We start from the raw sequence: 27,452 nt of genomic DNA, 5'->3' as shown, positions 1-27,452 counted from the left end.
TAAATCTGTAACTAGTTTTTGAAGTATATTCTGCAGGCTAATACAGTGTTATAAAGACAACCCAAAACCTGAGTTTTCCAAAGTTAGTATGAAAAGCCTCCAAAGAGCATTATATGTAATACCTGATTACAGATTTTTCTCATATTTCTAATGTACAAATCATGTATTTTATAAGTAAATGTCAACAGTTAATCCACAAATATGAGTTGGATAATCCTGAAATATAACATTAATCATCCTGGTGTACTGCAAGTTTCAAAATCCAACTAAATACAAATTACTGCATACCAACACACATTTAAGAAATCTGTCTTTTTACTGCTTACATCTTAATAAAAATTAAGCTAACACAATTATCTCTGTCTGCACTGCATGCAAATATTTTGTACCTTTATTTTCCTTCCGAGTTCCTGAAGTCTGTAAGAAAGAAAAAAAGTTTTAGCCAGTCTATTTTCATCACCACTGTAATTTAAGCTTATTTTCAAAATCAAAATAACTTTACCAGTGATTTGTAAAGACTGGATTCTGGATTGATCCTCATTAATTGGAGGAGATCTTGCACAGTCCACAGCTTTGGGGAAAATAAACATCAGTTGGAAAAGGTTAACAAATTTAAAATAATTTCAAGTAAGCAAATGGCACTATTTCATAGTTGTAAATGTTTTCCATTTGTTAATTATCTATTTACCTCCTGTAAAATAATTTTCAGAGGCCTGCTGCTTTACATTTACTTATCTTCACTACTTCAGACGTACAGCAGCCAGCATGTAGCTTCATCATCAGCTGAAGCTGTGAAAAGAGAGTTTTGTTCTCTCCCCTCTGTCAACATGTGCTCGCTACTTTCCTTGTCTGTTTTCTTGATTTATCATCCAAATCAGATGAGCTCACTAACCCAAATAATAATTAACTAGTCACCAGGTCAAAAAACTAATTTTCATTTAGAAACAACTTCACTCTATCACACACTTGCAGAGAAGCAAAGGCAAGGCAAGGACTGCACTTGTCAGCCACACTTTGTAGTTAGAACAGCTTGAAATGACCAGGAACCACATTTTCAGGGAATTGAATGGCCAAACACACTTTTATCAGGTTCAGTTCCCCAGTGCTCTGCCACACAGCCAGAACAGCACCACTAGCTTACTGCCAGTTCTAAGTATTCATGAAAATTACTCTGAATGACAGAATGTTTTGTGGAGATGATCAGAAGTTTTAAAAATATTTTTATTTCCTATCACAAAAAATGATCTTTTCAATTGTTAGAATATGACAACCTCCAGAGAACAAAGCTCCTAGATATCATGGAATAGGCAAAATATTGAACTTACCTTGCTCTTCTCTAATCCACTTTCTGGAAAGAAAACAGAAAGTGAATACTCGTAGCCACATCTCTCTAGATGATCTGCCACCAAACTGTTGGAAGCAGTGATCAAAAGTGAACTGTCTTCACTTGGAACCATCTGTGGCTGAAGCTCTCCACTCAGAATCGGGTGCATTAGTTCATGGATTAGCTGGTTTCGGAGGTGTGTCTAATACAGAAACAAACCATTGTATTATCAGTTTACATCTGATTCAATGAGAGTTTAAATTTCTCAAAATCCACAGGGAGCCTCATTTTACTTATACAACCTACAAACAGAAGAGGGCAGACTAATTTTGGGAAAATCTGGAAGTGCACTATGAACACCCTGCCCTTCTTCAAAACCCTCTAATGGTGGATACAATGAACTCTGACTTTCCCTCAAAATGTACCAAACATAGGACTAAAAAGAAGTTCCCAGTCAAGAGCTCACATATTCCCACTCTTGTATCATCATTTTCAGATCTCTGCTTTCCTGTTTTCCTTCCCTTTGGCTTAAATAAAGCCTTCCTGATGTGGCCTCCATCTCAGGTGTTCTTGGAACCCTCACTGGTCCTCTTTTGAGTCTCATTCCAAGAAGCTGCTCATGCCATCACAAAAGTAGATGGCAAAATAAACAAAAAAGTTCAATGTATTTAATATAAATAAATTACTTTGTAGGGAAGCAAAAGAGTACTAACCAAAGATACCTACAGGCACTAATAATAACTAAATGGCATTTTAAAATTATTTATTTGTATTCTGTAAGTTAAATAGAAGGGAAAAAGTAACCTAAAATCAGATCTCCCTTCCATGAAAGGAAGAAAGAATTATTTTCATTATACAGTTATTCAAATTGTTTATACAAATTGTTTATAAGAAAAAATAATGGCACAAATAGTGTTTTAAACTTTCAAAAGCAGGTATGCAACAGTGACACAACTGAATAAAGAGGCAGTGTGTTACCAAAAATGTGACAAAATAATTACCACAACTGAACAAAGCTGGATCATCAGACCAGCCTGATATTTTAGCATGGTTTTCAAGAGAAATTGGGCTGACAACAAAATTACAGAACTACAGAATATTCTGAGTTGGAAAGGATCCCTGAATCCAACTTTCAAACTCAACTACAAAAACTCTTTCCCATATTAATTTCTGAACTTGTTCAGTCTCAATCAACTTTAACAGACATAATGTTGTCTCAAAAACAACCAGGAACAGCAATCTCTTATACATCTTGTGGCAAAATGAAGGTGGAAAGCACAGGGCTAAATCCTTATCCCTAGTACAGAAAAGGAAGGCAGAAATAACCTTCTAGACAAGTTAAAGCAAAAAATTGAACTTAAACATGAAGTAATCTGATAGAATATTAGTTAAGTTGAGCAAGAAATGGTTCAAGCATTGCAAGCTTGGTATGGAAGTCAGTAATGCAGAAACAAACTGTCCTGAACAGCAAATTCTTTGCTATTGGATTATCAATCATATTTTTGAAATATTGATCTTGATTTTTTCCCTATACATTCTCCTGAACAAGCACACAAGGACAAAACAGTTCAAATAGTTTTAAAACAGGATTGTAGTATTTTAGAAATACTATTCATATAGCATACTTAATTATCATAGGTAATAAGCACGTCCTGTATTATTCACATAACATGCTTAATTATCATAGGTAAAAAACACACCCTGTAACCTGAGAGATTCTTTCCTATTTTATATTCTAATTTATTGTTCTCTCCCGTGCCTGATTTCTTTTTTCAAGTATGGGTATTTCCAAAGACTTAAATTAGGCTTTTAACCTTCCTCGGAAAAACACTCCGAGGCCAAGGCATAATGAAAGGCCATTCTGTTCAGGGAGAACCTCGCAAATGGGGGGAAAACCCCCAAACACAACACACCCCACACCTCCCCAAATAATAATTAAGTTGTGGCAAAACAATACTTGGTGGAGAGAGCGAGACGCTTGTACTCGGCACGGCTTTTAGGGCTGTCTTAAAGCAGCACAGAGGACCACGGGCAGCACCTGCTGAAAACAAAGCACACCTTAAGTGTGTCCAGCACGCCTCGGCTCTTAAAAGTCTGATACAGCCTTTTCCGGAGCTCCTCCTGGGACAGTGTTTCCCTTTCAACAGATGCCATCGTGCCCTACAACACCGAAACAAAAAGGGCCACTACTGACTCGCAGCGAGACCCACAGCCAGCGAGACGCCGAGCGCTCTCGCCGCCTCCCCTCGGCCCGCTCGGGCTTTCCCGGGCAGCCGCCCGCTACCCACGGGAGGGCGCCGGGGCCGGGAGCGGGGCCGGGCAGCGGGGCCGGGCAGGGCAGGGCCGCTCGGGCGCGGTGCGGCGGCCGCTGAGGCGTCACGGTGGCGCCGGATGGGGCGGGAGCAGCGCGGCGCTTCCGGGGCCGCGGGCGGGCGGACGGGCCGCGGCGCAGGGTAGGCGGCGGGCCCGGGCCGGACCCTGCGGGCTGGGGCTCTTCTCCCTCACCCCGTGTGCCGCTGCTCCCCTGGGGACGGCAGCCCCGCGGGGTCCGGGCCTTCCCCCGGGGGGCGGCGGGACGGGTCGGCCTTTCCGGGCACCTCTGGAGGGCCCGGGGATGGAGCCGTGGAATTGTCCCGGGGAGGAGGCGCCGCCCGCCTGCCGCCCTTCCCCTTCTGCTGCCTGTGAGCAGGGCCCGGGAGGGACAGGCGAGGAGGCTGCTTGGAGCCGGGTGCTGTGGCCTGGGATCGCTGTGACCGGGGGCTCCCGGGGGTAAATCATCGGTGAGCAGGGCAGGAGTCCGTTTAGGTACCTGGGTTCACTTCCAGGTCCCCTCCCAAGGATATTCTCCGGCTCCCCCAGAATCTGTCAGCTTGGGAGGGAGCACGGGCATCTGGCTCAGCCTGCTCAAACAGGGCCGGTCTGGAGCACAGGGCACAGAATTGGGTCCAGACGGTTTTAGAATAACTCCAGGCGTTCTGGACAGGCTGTTCCAGTGCTCAGGCACACGCACAGCAATAAGTTGTTCCTCGTGTCCAGGTGGAACTTCCCGGGAATCAGTTTCTGCCCCTTGTTTCTCATCCTGGTGGGTGGCTGCACCAAGAAGAGCTCGGCTCCATCCTCTTGATGTGCATACTTAAATGTTTATCTCTCTTTAGCCTCTGGTAAATATGGATGGGAGCACATTGGCTGACTTTTAGGAGCTCTTCTACATGGATTGAGAGTTTGTATATAGACCTATCAGCATTTTTGTCTTCTTGTAGGGAGCATTGTTTTGAAGAATGTCTGGAAGTTTCTACTTCGTGATAGTTGGTCACCATGATAATCCCATATTTGAAATGGAATTTCTGCCTCCTGGAAAAGTAGAGTCAAAGGTGTGTTTTTTTCCCCCTATGACACTCCTGTGATTCTTTTATATTTTTACAGTGTATTAGAAGCATGACCAGCATTGTTGTTAAATAAGTATCTATTGTTTTCTGGGGTTTATATTAAACAGAAATTTTGCCATAGGGAGTAGAACTCAAGTTCTCAAGTCTCTTAAAAAATCTTTGCCAGATTATGCTAGTTCTTCACGAAACACAGTTTTCTTATATATTCCCTGCTGTATGTTATAGAATATATATCTTAGTTTTGCTTTCGTAATTTCTCTTAGTGTGCAGAGGTTTTATAATAGCTGTTCATTGTTTAATGCCACTTACTTTTTAAGACATTTATATTACAGTAATAAGATAAAGTAAGAAAAATTTGAAAGCTCTAGTCACTCCTTTATTCTTTATGCTATAAAATACCTAATTTTTTAATCATCTTCATTAGTCATATTTGCTTTCAGTTAAGGAAGGCTAAAAACTCATATTGATAAATAAAGACTTTGAAAATGTGATAAATGCAATACTACTCAATAAGTATTGTTTCCAGTGGGAAAAGAACAAATCTATCTGTAAGTGGCATTACATCAAAGAAAAAATAGATTTCAGAATAAAAGTGTGTGTATCTGAGAGTGTATCCATAAATGGAAGTATATGATGTCACTGATTTTATGGCATCATCTGTATTTTGAATTAATGTCCCATAAAAGATCATAAATAAGGCTACTCAGACTAGACTTTGTGTGAGGATGTGTAAAAGCTGATTGCAGGGAAAACCTGAGAGGTGAGAGTGGCAGTAACAGCATCCTGTTACTTTGAGAAACAGTACAAAACTGCTTATTCTTCCAGTCTGATAAAAGCTTCCAGTGTGGTTTTATCCTGTATCTCTTCTTGGCAGGTGTCCTCTGGTGTTCTAGATTGCCTACAAAGTACACAGGCCAAACACTGTGGTCTCATGTTTATTACAGGAAGGGATGCAGTTTACATCTGCAGGCACATATTTAATACTAGTTGCAGAAAAAGGAAGACCCCAAACCCAATAAAACAATCCTGGGTTTAGGTAAACAAATGAGAAAAACAGAATCTTTAGATTATTTTACCAGCATACCTGCCCTCTGTATTTATGTTTTCTGCATCTGTCCCCCAGTTCTTACACATTGTAACCTATGGGTCAATTTCTGCCAAATTTGACTGAAATGTTACAGTCCAGAAAATGCTACATTTTATGTGTGCTATGTAAATATCACAAAAACAGATGTCTGGAAAGAAGAGAAAAAGACATATGAGGGCCTATATTGTGGAATAAGTTGGCAGTGGGAGTTTGCCCATCAGTAAACAAAAGAATTCATGCTTGAGTTTGTTCCTGAGACATAATACAGGCTTTACTGATTTTGTTGCTCTCAGGACTGGGTTTGTGATATCTTTTTATTACAACCTTTTTTCTCCCTTGAAACCAAATATCATGAAAACATATGCTAGTTTCATTTAATTACAGGATGGCACATGTAACAAAAAAGCAGGGTAAATGTAACATTCTGTAACTTGAACATTGGTTCTGTAGCAACTGGAGCAAATGATTGTTTGCATTTCATTCCTTTCACTGAATTCCTGCTCTGCTGTGTTCTGGAAATGTACCAGGATGATCATCGACACCTCAACCAGTTCATTGCCCATGCTGCTCTCGACCTCGTAGATGAGAACATGTGGCTTTCTAACAACATGTACTTGAAGACTGTGGACAAGTTTAATGAATGGTTTGTTTCTGCTTTTGTCACAGCTGGACATATCCTTCCCTATTCTCTTTCCTTATATTTATGTAAGAAAACCCTTTCCCCAGAAAGAGGTAAGTTAGTTAAAGTGAGTTTGGAACAGATTTCTCTGGCTATTCACCATTATTGTTAGAGTCATCAGCTTCAGGAAGAACTATATTGGGAGGCACAGCAGCTGGGAACAGTTGGAAAAGTGGATTTTTACCTTTGTAGGAGCCAAAATAGCATAATGAAATGTGGTACATGTAGTAAAGAGGTATGAGAGGCTCTAAGCAAGCTTGTATGTATGATCTCTGTTCCCACCCCTTTGACTGTGCTGGAGAGGAGAAGTGACAGTGAACATGCTTGGTGTCAGTCACTCCAGGGGTGGAAATGCAGTGCTGGGGCTTGATACTGTGTACAGGTAGTCCTGGAACTGTTTATTGAGAAACATTTGTTTCACATAGCAAGTAACATTGAGTGACATTTTAACTTTAGGGGTACATGGCTGAAGTGCAGGGAGATGCACTTCAGATCAGAGAGGTGATTATTTTCAAATAGGGGGATGTTAAAATATAAAGGTAATGCTTTCCAAATTTTATTGCTTCAATTACTTTTTTAAATGCTTCCTCCTATGAGTCACTGCTATTTCATGTACAGCTAAACATTTGAGGTATATGTTGAATTAGGTGTAAATGCTTATCTCAGGATAATGTCTCTTATCTTTGTAAAAGTTTTATTCTCCTTAATTACTGTACATATGAGATTTATAATGCTTCATGATGTAAGGCAAGAAGATGGAATCAAGAACTTCTTTACTGATGTATATGAGTTGTATATAAAGGTAAGAAATAATTTTTTGTGGTCTTGCTGCACTACTTGTGTGTTCTGCTGTTTGTGCTCAGGCACAGCTGTATTAGCACTTTTTCTCTTGGGGGCCTATATAAGCACCTGTGCAGCCCACTTCAGCCAGAGCTGGTAATGTGTGACACAAAAGCTGTATTTTCCATTAAACAGAATAGGTTTTTTGAAATTGTTATAAACTGTGCTCTTTCAGACTTCTTCACTTTAGTCCAGTGATTTTTTTTTTGTAGAATAGGTTAGAATGTTTTGGGTAGGAAGGGACCTCAGAAACCATCTACAACTTCCTTGCCATGGGCAGGGACACCTTCCACTAGACCAGATTGGTTAAAGCCCCATCCAACCTGGCCTGGGCAACAGAGAACTTGTGGGGCAGCTTCTTGTGATGCATTTTGTGGTAGTATGGTATCACTAATGATGATAATGAAAGCACTCTTCCACAGAGCCCGGTAGCTTTGCTCTCAGAACACATAGCCCTTGTTCCCAAGTCCTGGTGGTACTTCCACTGCACAGGGTCATGGCAAACAGTCATGGGAAGCATCACCATCTCAGCCTCCTACAGGCACTCAAATGATCCTCATTTCCACCAGTGTGATGGGTTTGTTCTGAGGGACTGGTGCTATGGGATGGCTCTGCACATGTATGGAGAGAATGCGAGAGCCTGGAAAGCAAGGACTGTTTAGGAGGTCTGTGCTGTTAGTGACACTAAGTAGGCTCAAAGCTAGTGGTAGATGTCACCTGAAGTGACATTTTTCAGGGCTGGGCATTGTGCTTACTGTGCTTTTCTTTCCCCAGTTTGCAATGAATCCATTTTATGAACTCAATACTCCTATTCGGTCCACTGCCTTTGAAAGGAAAGTCCAGTTCCTTGGGAAGAAACACCTTTTAAGCTGAATAAATAAACCAATCTCCTGAGTGAGTGCTTTTTCCCTACTTTCCTGATTGTTTGAACTGTACTTCATCTGGTTAGTCCCCTGCATGTTTTATACTCATCTTCTGAAGACTGACTAATTGGATGCTGAAGCAGCTTTTTCTTTTGCTGATCTAGATAAGAACAGCCAAGCTTCTCTGGTTAAAAAAAGGTGTATCTCAAGAAGTTTCCTTTTATGTGATATGAAAATAAAGTTTAAAACTGTCAGAGGCTGCAGAGGTACAAAAGAAGAAACTGAGACATTATGTGTTAATGCATATGCAAAGTGTAAGCCTCTGACTCAGGGTGGGAGGAAATGAGACCTAAATGCAAAAGATGTCACTAGTCACCTGGTTTAATGTGAGCAAAAGGGAACTCTTGACTGTTTGGTTTAAGTGCTTAATTTTATAATAAACTTTCCTAGTTGTATTCTTTCAGTAGAGAGCTCACTCTGCAGACTAACCAGACTAAGATTACACTCTAGTAGTAAATCAAGCTTTTATTTATTGATCTGTAATTGTATGTATATAAAGTACTCAATAAAAAATAGAAAATCAAAAAGCTGTCTCCAGTATATCAAGAAATTTTGAGGAAAACTCCGAGAGTTTAAAAGTCTCTCATTTCAAACTTTCCATGTATTTAGTGCAATACACATTTAGCTGCAATGTTGCATTAATGAATGAAATAGACCAGAAGAGCCAGATCTGCCCTGACATTAATTCTAATTCACACATGGAAAAAACCCAAATGAAATGTTTAAACCCACTGGTTTTTTCCCATTATTTCTTCAACTGCTGAAACTTTCTTTTTGTAAATAAATTTAGAGGAGGATCTTTGCACCATGAAACTATATTTTTTGAGGTTTTAAGAAAGGCATGATTTGACCTGTCTGGCTCCTATTCCATTGTAAAATGTTTTAGGAACCATTTTGCAAAACTTGACATCATTCCAAACCAGTAATTTTTAAAAAGATCATTTGGCATATATGTACCGAATACTTTGCTTAGGTTTACAATCTTAAGTATTCTCTTTCTTTTTGCAGCAAATCTGCATAAGCTATCTTGTACTTTTTTTTTCAAAAAAGTCTGAAAAGTAATTTCCAAAGGAAGTGGCATGCTATTCTAAGAAGTATTTTGCATAGTCTGTATAATTAAGGGGACCACATCTGTATGTGCTCTAAGTGTATAGTCAGTCATCACTTCTGCACTTACTGCTAAGTTGTCACTGTAAAATGTTCCATGAGAAAAAAGAACATATTTACCTTAAATAAAACATGAAATGTTGTAGAATGGATGCCTGTTGAGTATACTTGAAGTGATTTAGAAGAAAACTAGATAACCACAGTAACAGTACCTGGTGGGGTGGCCAGTGAAGATGGGAATACCTGTCTTTGCAATGTTTTTGCATATAAACTGCATTGTACAGCACTTTGATAATGTCACGTAATTTTATATAAATCTTTTTTTTTTCTGTATACATGGAAATAACAAACACACTTGAGGTAAAGCATTCTTGATCATGTGATAAGGAGACACTGAGCTGCAGTTATTTTCTGCCTCCTCCCCTGTAGCATGATATCTGGAAAAATACTAACAGTTAAGATTCACTGAGGAAGTACTTTAGTTAAATAATCACATACTTAGCAGGAAGAAAAGGCTTGGCAAATATGAAGGATTTGTGCTAACAGTTTCTACCACTTCTAGAAGCTACATTTTTATAATTGCATTTGTTGCTGCAGTAGGACATTAAGAAAAATGAAAGCATTTTCTTTCTTGCCTGATTTCTGAGGGCAATTAGCCAAATGGTGCCTGTTCTTATGCCTCCCGTACATCTTTCCCTCTTTCCTGGGAATATAGGAATTCTAGGTGGGAAATGCAGACTCAGGTCCACCAAGGCTTTATGAAAACAGACTGTTACTGGCCACAGGAATGGAAGAATTATGTCCTAACTCATCACCTTTGTCCTAGAGTTTGTGGTTCAGGGGCATTGTCTTGTGACAGAACCCTGAAGGCCTTGGTGAGGTAGCTCCAAGTTCTCTGTACATGGACAAACACTTGTTTATGTTTTAGTTTGTGACTCTTCTCAGTCAGCTGAAAGACCACTAGCTGAAGTGATGGGTGAAAATTATCTTGTCGTCAGCTAAAGTCACAAATCTGCTCTAGGCCTGACGGCTGCAGTTCCAGCATGCTTCAGAGAACAGTTTCTCAGTGAAAAGACACCTCCTTTGCAAGGATTATGTTCCTACCCCCTCTCAGGAGCTTAAAAATAAGAATTCAAAATAAAGTCTGTTGCAGTACAAGAAAACAGAGATAATCTGCATTATGCAATAAAGGCAATAAAAAGTTTATGAGTTAAAGGAATTAGAATTAACCTAAGTCATTCAAAAATCAAGCATAAGGAGATGAGAACATTAGCACAAGCTAACATGAAGCAACCTTAGTAAATCCAGGCTGGAAATGCAACTCAGACTCCACTTTCTACAAGGTTCTATTACTGTTTAGGTAACCTGTCAGGTGACTTAAATGAAGAAATGAGGTATGGGGCAGCTGTTAAAGCAGCTTATGTAAGCATTGATACAGCTTGTTGTGATAGAAGCTGCCAGCTGTCCCCAGGTGGCTGCTTCTGCCCCCTGCCATTCTGCTTTCTAACAAGCACATCTTCCAGCAGTCCCAGCAACCCACAATAGTTCTTTTTCCTCATTTTAAAGGACACCTGGAACTTTGCATACATGTTACACAGTATGCTCTGTCAATCTACAGAGCTCCACATACTGCTAACAGGACACTGTAATATTTGAGGTGTGTCAGCTCTTGAAACAAATCAGTGAATTGAAACATAAGCCACAAATGCCTACCTTACATCCATCTGGAATGAAACCTAGCTTTTACAAAGTACAGAAATTAATGTTTATTATTAAGCATTATGATTTTCTACCTGTCACCTATATGTGCTTGTCAAAAGATTTTGGATTCTGTAGACACTAAGTAGTTTCCCTCTGAGACCAATTCCTGGCCCAATTCCTATACTGTCTTATTTACTAAGCATGTCCACACCTGTTTATCTTTACTGGCCACTTCTGTGATGAGTGTGCAGTTGTGATACAGCAGCTCCCAGGGCATGAGTAATACACGTCTATGGGATTATGTTTTAACTTTATTAAACCTACTTCTGAGATGGAGGCTTGGTAACCATGATGTGAAATAGAAAGGGGACAGATGGGGAAACACAGATGCCTGCACAGAAGAAAGATGACAGTGGTTCTCATCCTTCATTTTTCCCTTTTAGCAATCTTACTTGAATGGTATCTATAGTACTCTAGTCACAGTATCTTCAGTTCCTGTTTTATTTCAACCTTAATCTCTGCTAAAATGAATGTTAAAGGAAGCTTTAAGTAGTAAGGTAGTGCTTTTACAACAATTTCATATCACTAGCTTCGTAGCCCCTAACACAAGCAATCTTAATTTCTGAAGCTTTTTCCTCTCTCATCCTAAGATTAAGAGGGATTTAGCTAAGATTTTCTTCACAGATCTTTTCATTCACTGACTAGAAATTAAACATAAGTAGCAGTTCAACCTATATTTAACTGCTCAGGGACTGAACTTTAAAACACAGTTCTGTTGGTGTAGATGCAGGACTGCAATGATGAATCAGACTTAGGAATGTACAAAAGATAAAAAGATGGAAGTTTTAAGCAGGAGTAGCAGATCTGCAGACTAAAGTTGTCCTGGACAGGTCAAGCAAGAATAAATACATTCAGAAAAGTGTACTAAGAGCAACAAGGATTTGTTTTTGCAAGCTTTACTTCCAAATAATTACACCTGGTACAGATTGAGCAGATACTTTTAAGATAAAGTGCTTGCTGGTAATGTACTCTTCAAGAAATGCTTTTCCATTGAAACAAAAAAGTTTCTGTACAGAAAGCAGTTGTTTAATCAATAACATGGCCTGTCCTGCAGCATCAGACTTCCTCTCAGACCATGTGCACATGTGTGCCTGTTAGCAGTCAATTACAGATGGAAGCAATTGCTACTGCACTAGCAATTTTGCTACTGCAAGGACAGTGGTTACTCTGAGAGCCAATAACCATTTCTCATACAAGTATTCTACCACTTAAACTGCAGCTGAAAGCCTCAAAAACACCTGCAAGTTTTGTCTGCCTGACAGCAAAATACTGTCCAACAAATACAGTTCATAATTATGAAATTAATTCAGTAATATAAAAGATATTATCTCTTAAAGGTACAAGTCCATATCCTAAAATAGCAATTTTAATAATGATCAAATTCAGCTCAAACACTATCTATAGTTATATACCTGTATTAGGACTGAAAGCTATCAAATCTACTGTAAGTCAAGAGCTTCCTGAGTTCTCTACGTATTGCCATTCCTTAATATCACAGTGCAGATATTACAGGTAAACACATTCATAGCTCAGGGTAACAAACAAGAAGTTTGGAACTTCTAAGGCTGTACAGAAGTTTTCCTAAAAAACTGTCACAATGTGGATCCTTTCAAGTGCTATTAAAGCTGACTGAATAAAGCATTTCTTTTTCAAAAAATGGTTATATTTCAGTTACTCAGATTTTTCACCTTATTGATCAGAAACATGCCAGAATGGACTTAAGGCAAGGACACACATTAATTTAAAAAATGATCGGTATTTTCCATTAAACCACTGGAGAAATTAGTGCAGCATCAGATTAATATATGGGAGAAAATGGACATTAAATACGTAGGAAATTTAATTCCTACTTACAAACTTACACAAATTACAGTAACATTAGGCAATTAGAAGACCTGGATGTAATTTATATTAACTTATAATAACCAGATTAGAGATGAAGTACCACTCACAGCAAAAGGAATGTAGTGAGACTGAAGTTTAATATCTAGCATTGTTAAGAAACTGACATCTAATGAAGCAAAAGTGGAATGCCAATTTCATAAAAATATACACATACAAAAGTATCTTTGTGCCTGAATTCCAGAACAGCTTCTCCAAAGTAGTGCTTCTAGAACTTTCAAGTTTTAATTATATTCAAATATTTATCATTTGAATAACGTTGGCAAATTATATTCTTATATTATTTTTTCCTTGATGTCTTCCTAAACAGAAAGCATCACTAATTCAATAACGGGTCACTCATGAATGGAGATTTTTCTTTTTCTCCCCCATGAAAGCAGCAAAATATTACAATTTTAATATTAGAGTGAAATCCATTTGTTATTCTATCTACTACACCTTCCCCATTCCTTTACAGAGCAAGCTAGTCAACAGTAATTTGGCAAAAAGAAATTTAAGTCAACAACAAGATGAGCTGGGCTTCGGTTTCCGATGAAGGTTTACCGTATCTGTTTGAATAAAGTGATCTGATCTATCTTCAGAGGCTAGAACTCTTCTAACAGCTTCTTCAAAGGCTGCTGCAACATTAGTGGCATCTTTTGCACTGGTTTCAAAATAGGGATAGTTGCCATTATTCCTGCACCAGTCTTGGGCTTCCTCTGTAGATACTTGCCTTTCATCGATATCAACTTTGTTACCCAGTATCACAAATGGAAAACTTTCAGGCTCCTTCACATCTGCATAATAAATGAATTCTTTCTTCCAGTTACTTAAGTTTTGGAAGCTTTGAGAGTCATCCACGCTGAAGGTTAGCAGGCAACAGTCAGAACCTCTATAGAAAGGAGTCCGCAAGCTCCTGAAGCGTTCCTGACCTGCCGTGTCCCATATCTGCATGGTAACAAAGTGTCCATCCACCTCCAGCTCTTTATTTAGGAATTCCACACCTATGGTGTGAAACAGCTGCGCGTCGAACTTGTTGGTGACATATCTGTTCATGAGGGAACTCTTCCCAACTCCACCATCTCCCAGCAGTATTACTTTAAGGAGTGATGATTTTGTTGCCATTTTGTTAGGGGAAAAGATCCTCCTCTTTTCCTAGACCTGTAAAGATTAAGGAAATCATTAGAAAGGAAAACAGTTGTGAGCACCAAATTTTGCACACATAAATATCTAGAATGTGTTTTAAATTCCACCAACATTAAGTCTCATGAACAAAACCAAGACTCCACTAAACAGGTGAACTGCAGTTATACGTCAGTAAGAGTACCCACTCAAGAATATCAAATTAAAGAGGTGTCTTTTCCACACACTGCAGTCTGCATCTCAGCAGTATGCTGCATAAATTACTGGTCTGTCACTTAGAACTATTTTAAACCCCCAAATCCTTCAAACCACTCCTCCTTTGTACTGAAGGGGTATCACATCACATTCAACAAGTGCTATAATTAATTTATGTTCACTGGAAAAGGTTCATGGAAAAAAGCAGAGAATTTTATAGAGCATGTGCCTTTAACTAGTCACATCAGTGCTGTATTTTATCACCGAAGTTACTTTTTAAACCAAAGCACTAGAAACACAGTTATCTATGAAACTAATGCAAATGCTGTCATTTTATTTAGATGAGCATTCAATAGTTTATAGTTTACTCTTTGCAGAACAGCACTGATGAATGGAAAACTATTAAAACTTGCACAAAAGAAAGTCAGCTGTCACTACTTCAACGATACTCAAAATGCCACATACCAAGCCCAAGCCTACAATGACAGTTCAGTAAGGAGGTGTCAACTTCCCATAGTAAAACTGTCAGAAATTCTGGAAGTGCCAGTGAATAGTCTGGCAGCCAGCATGGGGACGGCAAATTAGTGACAAAGAAAGCTTTTTAACTGTTAGACTTAAAAAGAAATTAAAAAAAAAAATCCTTTAGCACTAAAGTAGTTTGCTTATTAGTGCTTTGTACCCAACCTTTGCCCTCACAACTGTACTGTCATCTAATACTGTAACATGGTGTTTTAATTGCTTGGGGGTAAAGTTTCATTTTGTCAAGCCCAAACTGAAGTTTCTGTATGAGAACTGCGTTCCTAAACCTACCTGATAGCCTACCAGGCTTTTCTGAAAATAGCATCTATTTAAAATGGAAATGGGTCATAAGTTGCCTAGTCCCTCTCTTTCTTTGAAGGAAGGAATGTGGTCTTGCTAGTTGTAATTAGCATTACTGGCATATACATCACCCACAGTGTGGCTGTAGAATTAGAACCTGATACAAGCTGGTGTGAGAGTCATATGACTCTGTGCTGCCTTACAATCAAGGCCTACAGTAGGAGCAAGAAATTTCAGGAATTTTTTTTATCAGTGACTTTCCATCTTTGAATATTTACTTGCTAGACACAATCTACAGTAAGACAAAAGGGGTAGTTTGAAGCCTCAACACACAAAAAAAAGTCAAAATACAAGGAAGTGACTGCTTCCATTAAAATGTTTTTCAGAGCAAGTAATTTAATTCATTCATACCGCATAATTAACAACGTTTATAAAATCTTAATTCTGTACAGGTTTGTATGATAATAAAACTTATTAGAAGCTACAATAAGATAGTTCACTTACCCTTCAGAGAGCTACAGAATAATGGCTAGGGCTCAGGTTATGAACAGATACATTTTAGTGCATGCAAAAAGCCTCATTAGAGTCACTGGACTACTTGTGTAAGAACTGCAGTTAAGAGACGCTAAACTCTTAACTCTGAAAATGATCTAGTGTATTTATTTATATCTCCAGTTTCTACATCAATAGATAGGAGCTGCTTCTTAATAAATAATGCTTTCATGGGCACAGAGGGTACTGAATGTTCTCCTGTTCTTTCCACCAGTGCAGGGAACAAGTTATAATTTATTTTTCCAGTCCTGCAGAAATCGGAAGTTCCGCGGATGACACAACGTGCACAAATAACTGGCTTAGGCAGTTCTGACTGGTGCTAAGCACTCTGCATTGTTCTTTAGCATCTGCATTTCTATCAATGGCAGTTATCATCATGAAATTGTCCACAAAGCCACATTTTAAACAAAATACACATAAGCAAGGTGTTAACAGTATCTACTGCTTTGTGCATCTAGAACCTGCAAAGTTAATTTGCACAATTTCAGCTATGTGGGCCATTCCAGTGAGGTCTAAGAGACTGATGACCATAAAATTAGTTTTACTGGGCAGACAATTACAGACCAACCACAAACTATTAAAAGTGGACCAAACTGGTCCTTTCACACAAAAGCTACAGAAAGAGTCTTCAGTGATGTTGTAAGCAATGTTGCTTTTCAGTACATTCAGTTTCCACAGCTGCCATGCTAGGCTGCAATTAAGTTTCTGTAAAGTTTTTAATCCAAAATAATGGAATATACATTGAATAATTTAAATAGATGCTCACAAGCTGTATCTGAAGCACCAAAGAAGCATGTTTGAAAGTATTAATAAGTATTTTTGTTTGAAAGCATGTAAGACTTGATACATTTACAGTTTTATTATTGTATAAGGGACTCATCTGCAGACACAACTGATAAAGCGATTCAGAGTATCTGCTGAATCAGCTGTATTTTTCAAAACAGTAAACTGCTGCATTTATTTTCTAGTTGTGATTTTAAATAAGTTAAGATTTTTAAAAAACTCAATTTTTTAAATTGTTTTTTCTAAAGTTATGAAGCCTTAACACTCCAATAAATAAATACAATGATAAAATACTTAAAACACTACAAGAATTAATATTATTTCTCCTATTATACAATTTATCTGTATAATGTGCATTTTGACAGTGGTTTTGGAAGAGTTGGTTAACATACAATATGATGTTTCTGAAAATTTACTATGTCAATTTTTCAGTTTAAATCATCATTCATCATCTGAAAACAAAACAAAAGCTTAATTCCTAATGTGCATCTGATTGTTTTACCCAGCATTAGGAATCACAAAACAGTATAGAATTAGATGTAACTGTTTGTTATAGTTATTTCTTAACAATTAGTCAATGTAAAAGTAATCTCAACCTAGTAGACAAAGGGCCTGTAAGAACAATAATCTTCCTCATCTTCTTCAATCATGTCAATATTCAAAAAAAATCAGAGCAAATAAAAAGCAGCCTCACTCTGGTTCATTTTGATAACCATTTCTGAATTGCTTCCCCTAACTAAAAAGGATTACAGTGCTTAATCACTGACTTCAATATTTCTGTTAAAAGCAGGGAACATTTTCTACTAAATGTAATTTATGATATGATCATATACCATAACACAAAACAGTAAATTAATTTTTGCCTTTAAGGATGTCCCTTTTAAACAGTAAAATGAATTGCAAGTCAAATATTTCCACTATCAGTCCAAATATTTGCTGTCACAACAAAAGACAAACAGCTAAGCAACCTCAGAAAAATCAGTTTGCATTACAAAATGCAGTCCTGCAAAGGTTAACAAAATACCACTGCCTTGTCCAGTCTATCCATCTAGATTGTGTTACTTCCAGCTTAATATCTGTCTTTGAGTACAAATACCTCTCTTATAGGTACTGAGGCAGCACTCAAAGAAAAGCAAGACTCTTGGTCTGGAAAACTATTGTAGCAACATGTGAACCCAAGTCTAAGAATTTGTCCTTTTTTTACTATAAAAATAATTTCATAGATTAAGGAGGACCCACTCACACCAGTGTACTGAGGGCTGAAGACAAATGCTGAACCCAAGTTCTATGGAAAAGCAGTGCTGGCCAACACAGTAACTGCACCGCCTCTGTAATGTCAGCAAGCTGCAAACCCCATGTAAACTATTAAGCAAACCAAGGCAATTGGACCTATTTAGTTTATTTTTCCCATAATACCAGCCTCTGCAGCACACCATTAAAAATCCAAACAAAAAAACACATAGCAACTGAAATCTCCCCGTTTTTAATAGGGCACCAAACCCTGGATCTATTGTAACACCACCACTGAACTGCCTCAGCATTTTTGAAGAAACAGATGTAAGGGACACTTCTAATTTCCAGACAATTGCTTTTCCACTTGTATTTACTTTCTAACTTGGAAATAGGCAAGAAAATTTGTTTCGGTTATCACTGTCATTCAGTTTTCACTTGATGAATCACCTACTATACAAAACCAAGACTAAACCTAAAGGTTTTCTTGAGGATATGTGGTACACTGTCCTTTAACTAATGCTGTTAAATATAAAATAGACTCAAGTTTGTTCCCATCATGTAAGTAATCATGTTTACTTACAACCTAATGTGCCATCAGCCAAAAAGGGCCATCTTTGACTTAAGAAAAAGACACTTAAGTTATGGACAAGCAGAATTAGCAGTTCTATGAGCATAATACTGACCATGTTTCACAACTTCCTATCCTCAAATTTACACATATAAGCACATCTGTTTCAGTTTTGAAGCTTATTCACAATTTTATTTTTTTTACTAAGCCACCATATTTTGTTAAGCCACTGGTATCAGATTAGAAGTTTAAAAAGGCACACCACTGCAAGCATTTTGACTGACAAAACACTTGCCTTTCAGTGGAAATGTAAACTCCCTCCCTCATTAGTAGTTGGGTTTTTTCACAGAAACAAAGCATTTGACAATAATAGCCAGACTAGCATAGAAAACATAGTTTGTTAGTTAAAGCAGCCCATCAAAGAATGACATTAATTGCTTCTCTGTGAAAGGTCTGAAAAGAAGTCCCAAGAACTACAAGAGTAGCAGCAGAAAGGGCAGAATCCAAAACTACATAGTTTTCAACACTTACTGTTTGTGGAAGATTTACATTTCTCAGCCCTCAATCACTACAGTGGTAAAACTTGTTGCCTATAGCAGATCTGCAAGTTTCCAAAAATCTGAAAAGAAAGGACAGAATCATGTTTTCTCACTTTTCTCCCCTTAGTCAATCCTTGTTCTTTGATTTGGGAGGTAGTGGTTTATACCCTGGTCAATTAAGTGGCAGAAGAATACTTTTTTAGTGCATAAGAGGCCACAGACATGTTTGACTTTGAAAGACTTTCTCAATTCAAAGGAAAACAACCAGATATGAAGGCAAGAGGCCAGAGGCTTTGTACTTTCGAATGTGCTACAAGCAGAGACATTAATCAGCCTCCAACCCGACCCTCCCCTCCACGGGGCATTGACGTAAGAGCCGTGGATCAGGAACTCCCCTTTGCTGACAGCCACTCGTCAGCTGCCTCAGAGCCAGCCCGACCAAAGTCCTCATCTCCTCACCAGTCTTCCTTCCTGTATCTCTGATTTCACCACTGCACTATGAAGATAACTTGTCAGCAAATTATTAAACATCTATCCAAAAGAAAACACAGACTATCTGAAATTGCCTCTTGTTCTAAGCAGTCGTGGTCTAACACCACAAAAATCACTAGAATTTACTTGTAATTTCTTATATGAACCCAACCCAAAATGAACTGTCATTCAGCTACTGCCACTCATTCAGATATCAAAAAAGGTTTTATTTGGGGGTTTCTTTGTAAGGTTTTGACTCCTTTGAAGCTCAGGATTCTAGTTCAAACAGTTGCCTGGCATGACCCAGGACTATGAAAGACCCAGTGGCCAAAGGAAGGAATCCTGAAGTTCACATAACCCTTGGATCATTAAATCATTTCAGCACCTACTGCCAGAATCTCTTCATTTATTCTAACTTCTAGCTAGACACAAAGTCAATTAGCAAAATCTCTCCCAGTTTAATCTTGCATAAGCCTAACCTTCACCTCCAACCTCATTCCCCAAATTCAAGTAAAATGAGCAAACTTATTTATTCCAATTTAATCAGTTGACATTTCTCAGCAGTTCACAGTTAAATATGTTCCATCTTAAATATTCTATTACTTTCAGCCAACTTCAAAACACCCTTCAGTGCTGCTGCTCCTGGTCCAACACTGCTAACAATGCCAGGGCTATTTGACATTCTCCTTGCAACCTACTTCTCTATTACTGCTTCCACTCTTTCAAAAACTTATCCAGCAATTATTTCTGCCCAAATGTGCTTATCCTTCTCCCTTGCATTAGTTTCCCTTTTCCTTCAGGGAATCTTAGTAATAGCAGCCTCTATTGGTTCAAGGCTACCTTGTACATTCATATTCCTCCCAGTGTAGCTCTTGTGACAAAAGCCCATCCCTAAGGCATTAAGTGGGTTACACTGTACCAGGCCAACACACCTGTCTGCTCAGAAGGAAAACAAAAACAAAACACAGGGGAGAACGAACACTATTAAAAAATAAAATAAACAACAAACGCTAAGGACTTCTTACAAGTCTTTTTGCTGGGAAGTTTTTATCCATTGTGAAACATTTATGTAAAATTCCAAACCTAAGGAGCTGGAAGATCTGTGTCCCATAATTTATTACCAAATTGACACAAAATAAAACAAAGCTTGAAATCTAAATATCTTATTTGACCCTCTGCAATTCTTTTCTTACACATATTTTCAATTTAAGGAAACTGATGGTGTTTGAGCACTCAAAAGTAAAACAATGAAACAAGAACTGCTAGAGCAGGTGTTTTGGTTTGTTGGGGGTTTTTTTGTTTGTTTTATTTTGGTTTTTTTTAATACCCACTGTCTCTTTTTAACTTTATGGAAAAGGCTTTACTAAGATTAAGACAGCAAAGACAGCTCCATACAACCTGAATGGAGACAGAGTAAAGTAACTGTTCATTATAAATTTGAAGCTGGTATGAAACACAGATAGAGCTGTATCATCCTTTGATTAGGTTTCCCTGAAAATAAAAGTGCTAAGAAAAAAATGTTTTGGATTTATTTTGGGAATGTGTGCTCTCCCTCCAGTCTGCCATTACAGCTTGTTACCTTCAAAGCTACTAAGAGTAATGGAAAAACACTTTGAATAAACAAACAAAAAAAAAAACCCCGAAAAAAACCCAGTCACACATAGCCACCCTTGCTCTAAAAAAAGCTAGCACTGACAACTTCAGTGTTGCACAACATGTTGAAAGTAAAGACAAATAAAACCCACATGCTTATTTAGTGTAGCTGTAAATTATTATGGACAAGAAGGAAAACAACATGTAGGGATGGGAGGCTGCATGAGGGCTATCTGCAGACAAGCATTTCAGTTCCTGAACAAAACTTAGCCAAGACGTTCTCTACTTAACTTCCCACTTAACTTTTATTAGCTTCCCACCCAAGTTAATAAAACTTAAATGCTCTCCATGGATCTAGTTATAGGTAACCTTGCTATGAAGGCACTAATGGAGGTTTTTAAAACTATTTCTCTTGCACTATCCTGTTAGCCACTAAATTGTTTTGAACAAGTTACCTGTAACACGGATTTACTTATACCGAGAGCAGCCCAATAACCACGCAGACGTGGGCGATTCCCAGCCCTGGCCCATCCCTATCCCTGCCCACACCGGGGCCCGCAGAGCCACCTGCCCACACCGGAACTGTCCCGGCCATTCCCGCCCACACCTGGAACTGCCCCGGCCACCCGTGCACACACCTGAACCCGCAGAGCCACCTGCCGCCACCGGGAACTCCCTCAGCCGCCCCTGCCCACACCTGATCCCGCAGAGGCACCTGCCGCCACCGGGAATCCCCCGGCCCCGCAGAGCGGCTGAGCCGAGCCACTGCTTCAAAGAAGAAGTGAAACCCAAGGGCGCGCTGGGCAGGCGGCCGCTCTCCACACAGACTCCATTGGGTTGGAAAAGACCTCTGCGATCACCGAGACCAACCTATGGCCGAACACTCCCTGCGAAGCAGCCCGCGGACTGAGTGCCACGTCCAGCCTTTCCTCAAACACCTCCAGGGACGGTGACTCCATCACCTCCCTGGGCTGCCCGCTCCAAGCCCACAGCAGCGAGGAAAAGAAGATAAAAGGAGCTTCAATACTTCTTCTGTTCCCAGTCCGAACCGTGCTGAGCACACAGGTACGAAGCCGAGTTTCAGCCTGACAGATCAGCGACGTCTCTCAGACGGGAGGAAGCGCTCCGGGGTCGGTGACCGGCCACAGGCCAGCTGGAGCCGCTTCCCAAAGGAGCCGCCGCCTGCCCCGGAGTCACGGGATGCCGGATCACGCCACATTCCCCGCCACCCGCACCGGCTCTGGGGAGCGCCCGGGGCGCCCTCCCACCGCGGGCCCGGCCGGGGCTGCCCTCCCGCTGCCGCCAGGGAACACCGGGGAGCGCGCCTGGGATCCCGGGCAGCGGCGGGGAACGCGCCAACAAGGGAAAGGAAAATAACACAACCTGACTCGGCTCCAGGCCGCGGGAAGGGAACTGCCGCCGCTCCCGAGCGCGCTGGGGAAGCCGATCCCTGCCCGCGGGAAGGGAATTGCCGCCGCTCCTCCCGCCGGTCCCGGTCCCCGGCTGCGCCACCGCCACCGGGCGCTGCGGAAGGAACGAACATGGCGGCCAGGCCGGGGGCGGGACCGGCACCACGTGAGCAGGGCCCGCCCACCGGGCAGGGCCACGCCCCGACGGGAACGGGAGGAGTCGCTCCGGCCGGAGCTGCGGGATGGTGCGGGAATGGGGACAGCGGGAACAACGGGACAGCCGGCAGCGGGAAAAACTGTGCCCACAGCCCAACCAGGGCCGGAAAGGCTCACTGAAGCCATCTCCCACCGATCACTACCGTGCGCCGTCTGAGAGCGTTCCCGTGGAAATGATAACTTCTACTTGCTCTAGAATGCCCTGCACTGTTAAGTCCGAAAATGCCTTTATAAAGTATCTGCCGGTCAGAGTTATTTATTAAAGGCAGTAGTCTCACTGTGCTCCACACTAAGGGCCCCAGGTGCGCAAACTCACAATTGTAAGGCAGCTTCACTTTACAAGTAGAAACATTTAAGGTATCAGTGAAGGAATTAATCAAAATACAAAGCACGCTATTTTAAAAAAGTAGCCAGACACTCTTTTTCCTGTAATAATTCAGAAAAACACCAACCTGACTGTTAAAACAATATCACAGGGAGAAAAGCTAAACGAGACAGTGATAAGTCTTTTCTGTGCTCTTACAATCTCCTCACGAGGGCAAAGCATAATTAATACAAAAAAAAAAAAATTAAAGAGGTTCCCACACCATCAGGAGGAATAGGTGATGACAGGCATAAGTGCACTCATTTGCTCAAGCAGTCATCACATGCTTCTGATCATAAGGCAAATGCAACCAGACTGGAATTGCCACTTGTAGAGTTGTCTTGTTTTGGATCAGACAGCAACACGGCCCAAGGAATGGAAAACAAGATCTCAGTAACATCAAAAGGAGATGTCTCCTACTGACAGAACAGGATTATTAAAAGGCAGGCCATGCTAGAGGCGAATCTTATGATACCAGACCCACTTTTATCTAACAAAGCTGGACTTCAAAAATTTTTAAGTGCTTTTTTCCCTGCAAACTGCTTTCATCCAATTCTAGAGTAAAAGACAAGCAAGTGCTAAAGGAGTAGGAAAGTGGACTTTAAATTATGGTAATTCTAAGGTATATAAGCTCTGATCAGTTACAAATCATTATTTTATGATTTATACAGAAGAAAAAGCTGCATTTAGAAATGGAGGAAATAATTACTCTATTTTATTATGTTTTGGGGAGAAGCTACCATGTTTTTGTTTTGAAACAATAGTAGATTTTGTTTTTAAACACTTTGGATACATACAAATTTAGAATTGCAGGATAGTTTGGCTTGGAAGTGACCTTTAAATGTCATCTAGTCCAATCACCCTGTAATGAGCAGGGACATCTTCGACTAGATCAGATTGCTCAGAGTCCTGCCACCATCAATTTGGGTAACCTGTTACAGGATTTCATCATCCTTGCTGTAAAAAAATGAATTCCTAGCCTGAATATAGTCTGTCTGTCCAGTCTGGATCTATGCTCCTTTCTCATCCTACTGGAACAGGCCCTGCTAAAAAGTCTGTCCCCATCCTGGAAGGTTTCAATGTGGTCTTCACAGTCTTCTCTTCTCCAGGCTGAACCCCCCTAGCTGTCTCATCCTTTCCCCATAGAAGAGGTGCTCCAGCCCTCTGATCATCTTGGTGGCCTCCTCTGGACCTGCTCCAACAGGTCCATGTCCTTCCCATGCTGGAGACCCCAGAGCTGGATGCAGGACTGCAGGTGGAATCTCATGAACACAAAGTAGAGAAGCAGAATCGCTTCCCTCAACCTGCTGTTCATGCTGCTTTTGATTCTTTTTGGGCTGCAAATTCACATTGCTCATGTCCAGCCTCTGATCACCAGCACCCAACCCCAAGTCCTTCTCCTCAGGGCTGTTGTCAATCCATTCAACTCCCAGCCTGTATGGACATCAGGGGTTGCCTTGAGCCCTGTACAGCATCTTGTACTTGGCCTCACTGACCCTCATGAGGATCCACTTTCAGCTTGTCCAGATAGCTCATATTTTCAAGTTCTATTTGGAAACAAAATTCTTGAACTTCTCAGATAGGATGTATTTTATTTCCTTTACATGGGAACGTATAAGAAAATAGAAAAGAACCATGGTGTAACCATGGCTACTATGCTCATGATTTTATAGGCACAAAGGAACATTGTAGGGTCACTCTCATGGTTAATACACATGCATGAGTGCTTGAGGATCAGGAACTGAAGGCCCTTTTCCTTGTGTCCACTCTGTTACATACCATGTATGTAACAAACACAGCAATTGCTACAAAACAACACAAATTGTAGAACAAATAATGCTTCTGATAGGGCTGGTCACATGAAGCACACCTGCCAGTCCTGAGGTCAGACAGAAGAACATGCCCAGTTAGGATGCAGTTTGAAACAAGTGCACCAAAGTCATTCCTGTTCAAATTCTGACAGCACGTCCCCAGACTTGCCCAGTTCCCACTGGAGTTTTGGCAGATCATTGTCACCAGACCTGCCTTGCTCTTGTTTGCCAGACAGTGACCCTTACAACTGAAGCCATTGTCCCTGCACGCCTTGTCACCCACCATCCTCCCCTGGCTCGCCTCCCCCTGTGCAGCAACCCAGCCTTGCTGCTCCCTCACATGCACCTTCATCTGAAAGCTGACTTTGCACTTAAGGGATTTTGTTCACAGAGGTGCATTCATGTTGTTATGCCATGTCAGAGAGGACAGCACAAAAAACATCCAATGGCAAATAAAGGGCAACTTTCTGTGAGTGGAAGTTCTGTATCAGCAAAGCTCACTTATAATAAGAGCTTGTGAAGAATACTTTTTACTATCTGTAGCTGGCAAGGAGACTATGTCCCATCCTGGCAAGTGATGACATGGCCTCAGTAAAACATTACTTTGTCACTTCTTGGCTGAATTACAACAGTACAAAATAAGGGGATATGAAGTCATTTATGGCTCTCTTAATACCAGAATGCAGCAAGCCAGCTCCCAAGCAATCCAAGAAATTATCAAAGTGCTCTTGTTTCTTTCCTTATCTTCCAGGCAGTCAGTGAATTGGACCATTACACCCTGAAGATTCCCTGAAGGACTGTAATATTTGCTCCTTAACCACTGCCTGTTACCAGGCTTGGCACAAAAAAAGAGCTGGTTTTTGTTTAAAGAGCTGCAGTTCTTTGCTTTAGTAGCAAATGTAGATAGCACAGCATTTGGAATGAAATACACTTTAAATGAAAAATAAACAGCAAAAATTTCCTTTTAGTTTTGAAAAGAAGAAAGAGTTATAAACAACAAATGGCAGCTGAGTACCTCCCTAAAAAGTGAACAGGAAGAGGGATATGACAGAGATAGAAAAGGCACTCAACAGAACAGATGGAAGTGGATCTGGCAGGGGATCTCCAGGAACCAGAAGGAGTTATGTTACTGGTGTTAAAGGAGTGGCCTTGACTACAATTAATAGAGCACTTCAGATATAGAATAGTGCCTTTGTTTTTACACTGAAAATTGTGTGAAATTCATTGTTAATTCAGCTCTCATCTTCTTAAGATATGTAATCCAAGTTCTGCAGCTACAGGCTGCTTGATCTTTGAGAGTAATTTATGTTAAGACTTTATTGCTTCTGTTAAATCACAGGATTCAAGGAGCTGAATTTACAGCATTTCTGGAAAATCCCCTGGAGACAAATACAGACTTTAGCCTTGTTCAGTGTATATTTGTCCTATGTTTGTGGAGAGCACCTCTACAGACATATTCCTTGTAGGAGTAGCAGTACAGACATGCTAAACATTATACCCAAATTAATGGTCTCTGCTTAAAAAAGTCCAGAGAGCTTTTTCTCACCTGGAATGAACTGGAATAAAAAAAGACTTCAACAATATAAAAGCATCTCATTTTTCAAGGCTTTTCTTTTGTTTCTGGACTCTACTTCCTGTACTCTAGTGATCTACACCCTCCTGCTGTTGTACACACTATGTAGTTGCAAGTTGGCTTTTTAAATACATTTTGGGACAAAGCATGTAATATAGCATATAATCTTAGCCAGCCAAATATTTTAAGCCTGCACAGTTACACATTTAGTGATGGGCAGTTCAAAAGAAAATGATGTTACATATTATGTCACAAATGTAGTCAGTGTTACAGATACAAATTTTACCTTGAAATATATTCAGTCAGAAAGACCCCCCATGCCTTGTAATATTTCCCTTTGCCAAGATAAAACTTGGATGAGCTGTACATTACTGGAATGGCTTCAAAACCAACTGCAGGCAGAAATTATTTATAAGTTGTTCAGAGCTAAAATAAAGTCTTTTGCTACATGGTGTTCTGACACAGCACATTGCTGGCATAAAGCTCTCCTCAACAGGACCATGACCTTCAAAATGACTGCACACAATCCTGTGCTTGCTGTGATCCACTAACACAGGAGTGTTTGCTCTCCTGTAGTTTCACTGAAAGCTAACAATAACACTTTACACAAAAGTACTGCCACTAAAGCAGGACTACTCATCAGCATCAATTCCAGCACACAAGTAAGGGCTGGGAAAGAAGGCCACATAGTAACTCCTTGGTTACACAGCTGAACACTGGGGGTCTGGCCTAAAGCTTTAATGTGCATTTTACATCAGTGCAATTCCCCAAAACCGCATGTTTTTACATGTTAAACATCTAACTAATGCTGCTGAAAGTAATGCTGCTTTCTCTTCACAGAAGAGAAAGATTTTTCATCTTTTTTTTTTCAGTAGAATACTTTAGGTGTCTCTTTGCAACATCAGGTTACACATAAATTTCCCCATATACAGATAAAGGCCGGTCTTTCAGTCCTGGCTGGCATTCAGTTCACCAATACCTATTTTCTAATGTCATGCCTCCAGCTCCTTTCTCTGAGAGGTCATGCAGCTCAGCCCAGAGGAGCTGGCCAGCCTCAGCTGTGTCACAGTCAGATGGGTGCAGAACTGTCCTCAATTCCTCCAGCAAATACTCAGCAGGTTTCTCTGCTCTGCTGATACATTTTAACCTTGAAGTGCTAAATGCCTGTTGTGTATTTGTAAAAGATACAAGTCAC

General features: G+C 40.2%; 3 protein-coding genes across 11 annotated transcripts in view; 1 reads left to right on the top strand and 2 right to left on the bottom strand.

Moving 5' to 3' along the window:
• OFD1 (OFD1 centriole and centriolar satellite protein) overlaps positions 1-3,518 on the bottom strand; it is a 29,446-nt gene extending 25,928 nt beyond the window's left edge. For both annotated transcript variants that reach the window (XM_058822812.1, XM_058822818.1), the window contains exons 1-4: positions 3,383-3,518; positions 1,326-1,526; positions 503-571; positions 390-417 (exon numbers count right to left, since the gene is read on the bottom strand). In XM_058822812.1, coding sequence (XP_058678795.1) covers positions 390-417; positions 503-571; positions 1,326-1,526; positions 3,383-3,478 — 394 coding nt within the window. In that variant the 5' untranslated portion in view covers positions 3,479-3,518. The remainder of the gene's footprint in view (positions 1-389; positions 418-502; positions 572-1,325; positions 1,527-3,382) is intronic.
• A 211-nt stretch (positions 3,519-3,729) lies between these two features.
• On the top strand, positions 3,730-9,483 carry TRAPPC2 (trafficking protein particle complex subunit 2). 2 transcript variants are annotated; one of them, XM_058822958.1, is made up of 5 exons: positions 3,730-3,777; positions 4,585-4,695; positions 6,325-6,473; positions 7,197-7,278; positions 8,091-9,483. In XM_058822958.1, the coding sequence occupies exons 2-5, from the start codon at positions 4,603-4,605 to the stop codon at positions 8,187-8,189; spliced, it is 423 nt and encodes a 140-aa protein (XP_058678941.1). In that variant the 5' UTR covers positions 3,730-3,777; positions 4,585-4,602; the 3' UTR covers positions 8,190-9,483. The 2 variants fall into 2 exon arrangements, with proteins under 2 accessions (XP_058678941.1, XP_058678950.1); XM_058822967.1 differs by lacking the exon at positions 3,730-3,777 and adding an exon at positions 3,869-4,104.
• Positions 7,813-22,418, bottom strand: RAB9A (RAB9A, member RAS oncogene family). Of its 7 annotated transcripts, none has more exons than XM_058822907.1 (3): positions 22,268-22,418; positions 18,813-18,900; positions 7,814-14,149 (listed from the first exon to the last, which is right to left on the bottom strand). In XM_058822907.1, exon 3 carries the CDS (start codon positions 14,111-14,113, stop codon positions 13,508-13,510), a length of 606 nt encoding a protein of 201 aa, XP_058678890.1. In that variant the 5' UTR covers positions 14,114-14,149; positions 18,813-18,900; positions 22,268-22,418; the 3' UTR covers positions 7,814-13,507. The 7 variants fall into 7 exon arrangements, with proteins under 7 accessions (XP_058678908.1, XP_058678923.1, XP_058678916.1 ...); XM_058822917.1 differs by lacking the exon at positions 22,268-22,418 and adding an exon at positions 21,755-22,226; XM_058822910.1 differs by lacking the exon at positions 22,268-22,418 and adding an exon at positions 21,523-21,673.
• Between the last annotated feature and the right edge of the window lie 5,034 nt (positions 22,419-27,452).

Source organism: Ammospiza caudacuta, chromosome 2 (genome assembly GCF_027887145.1).
Source record: "Ammospiza caudacuta isolate bAmmCau1 chromosome 2, bAmmCau1.pri, whole genome shotgun sequence".
NCBI lineage: Eukaryota > Metazoa > Chordata > Aves > Passeriformes > Passerellidae > Ammospiza > Ammospiza caudacuta.
Note: the sequence above shows the minus strand (reverse complement) of the source record. Positions and strands in the feature narration are given on the sequence as shown.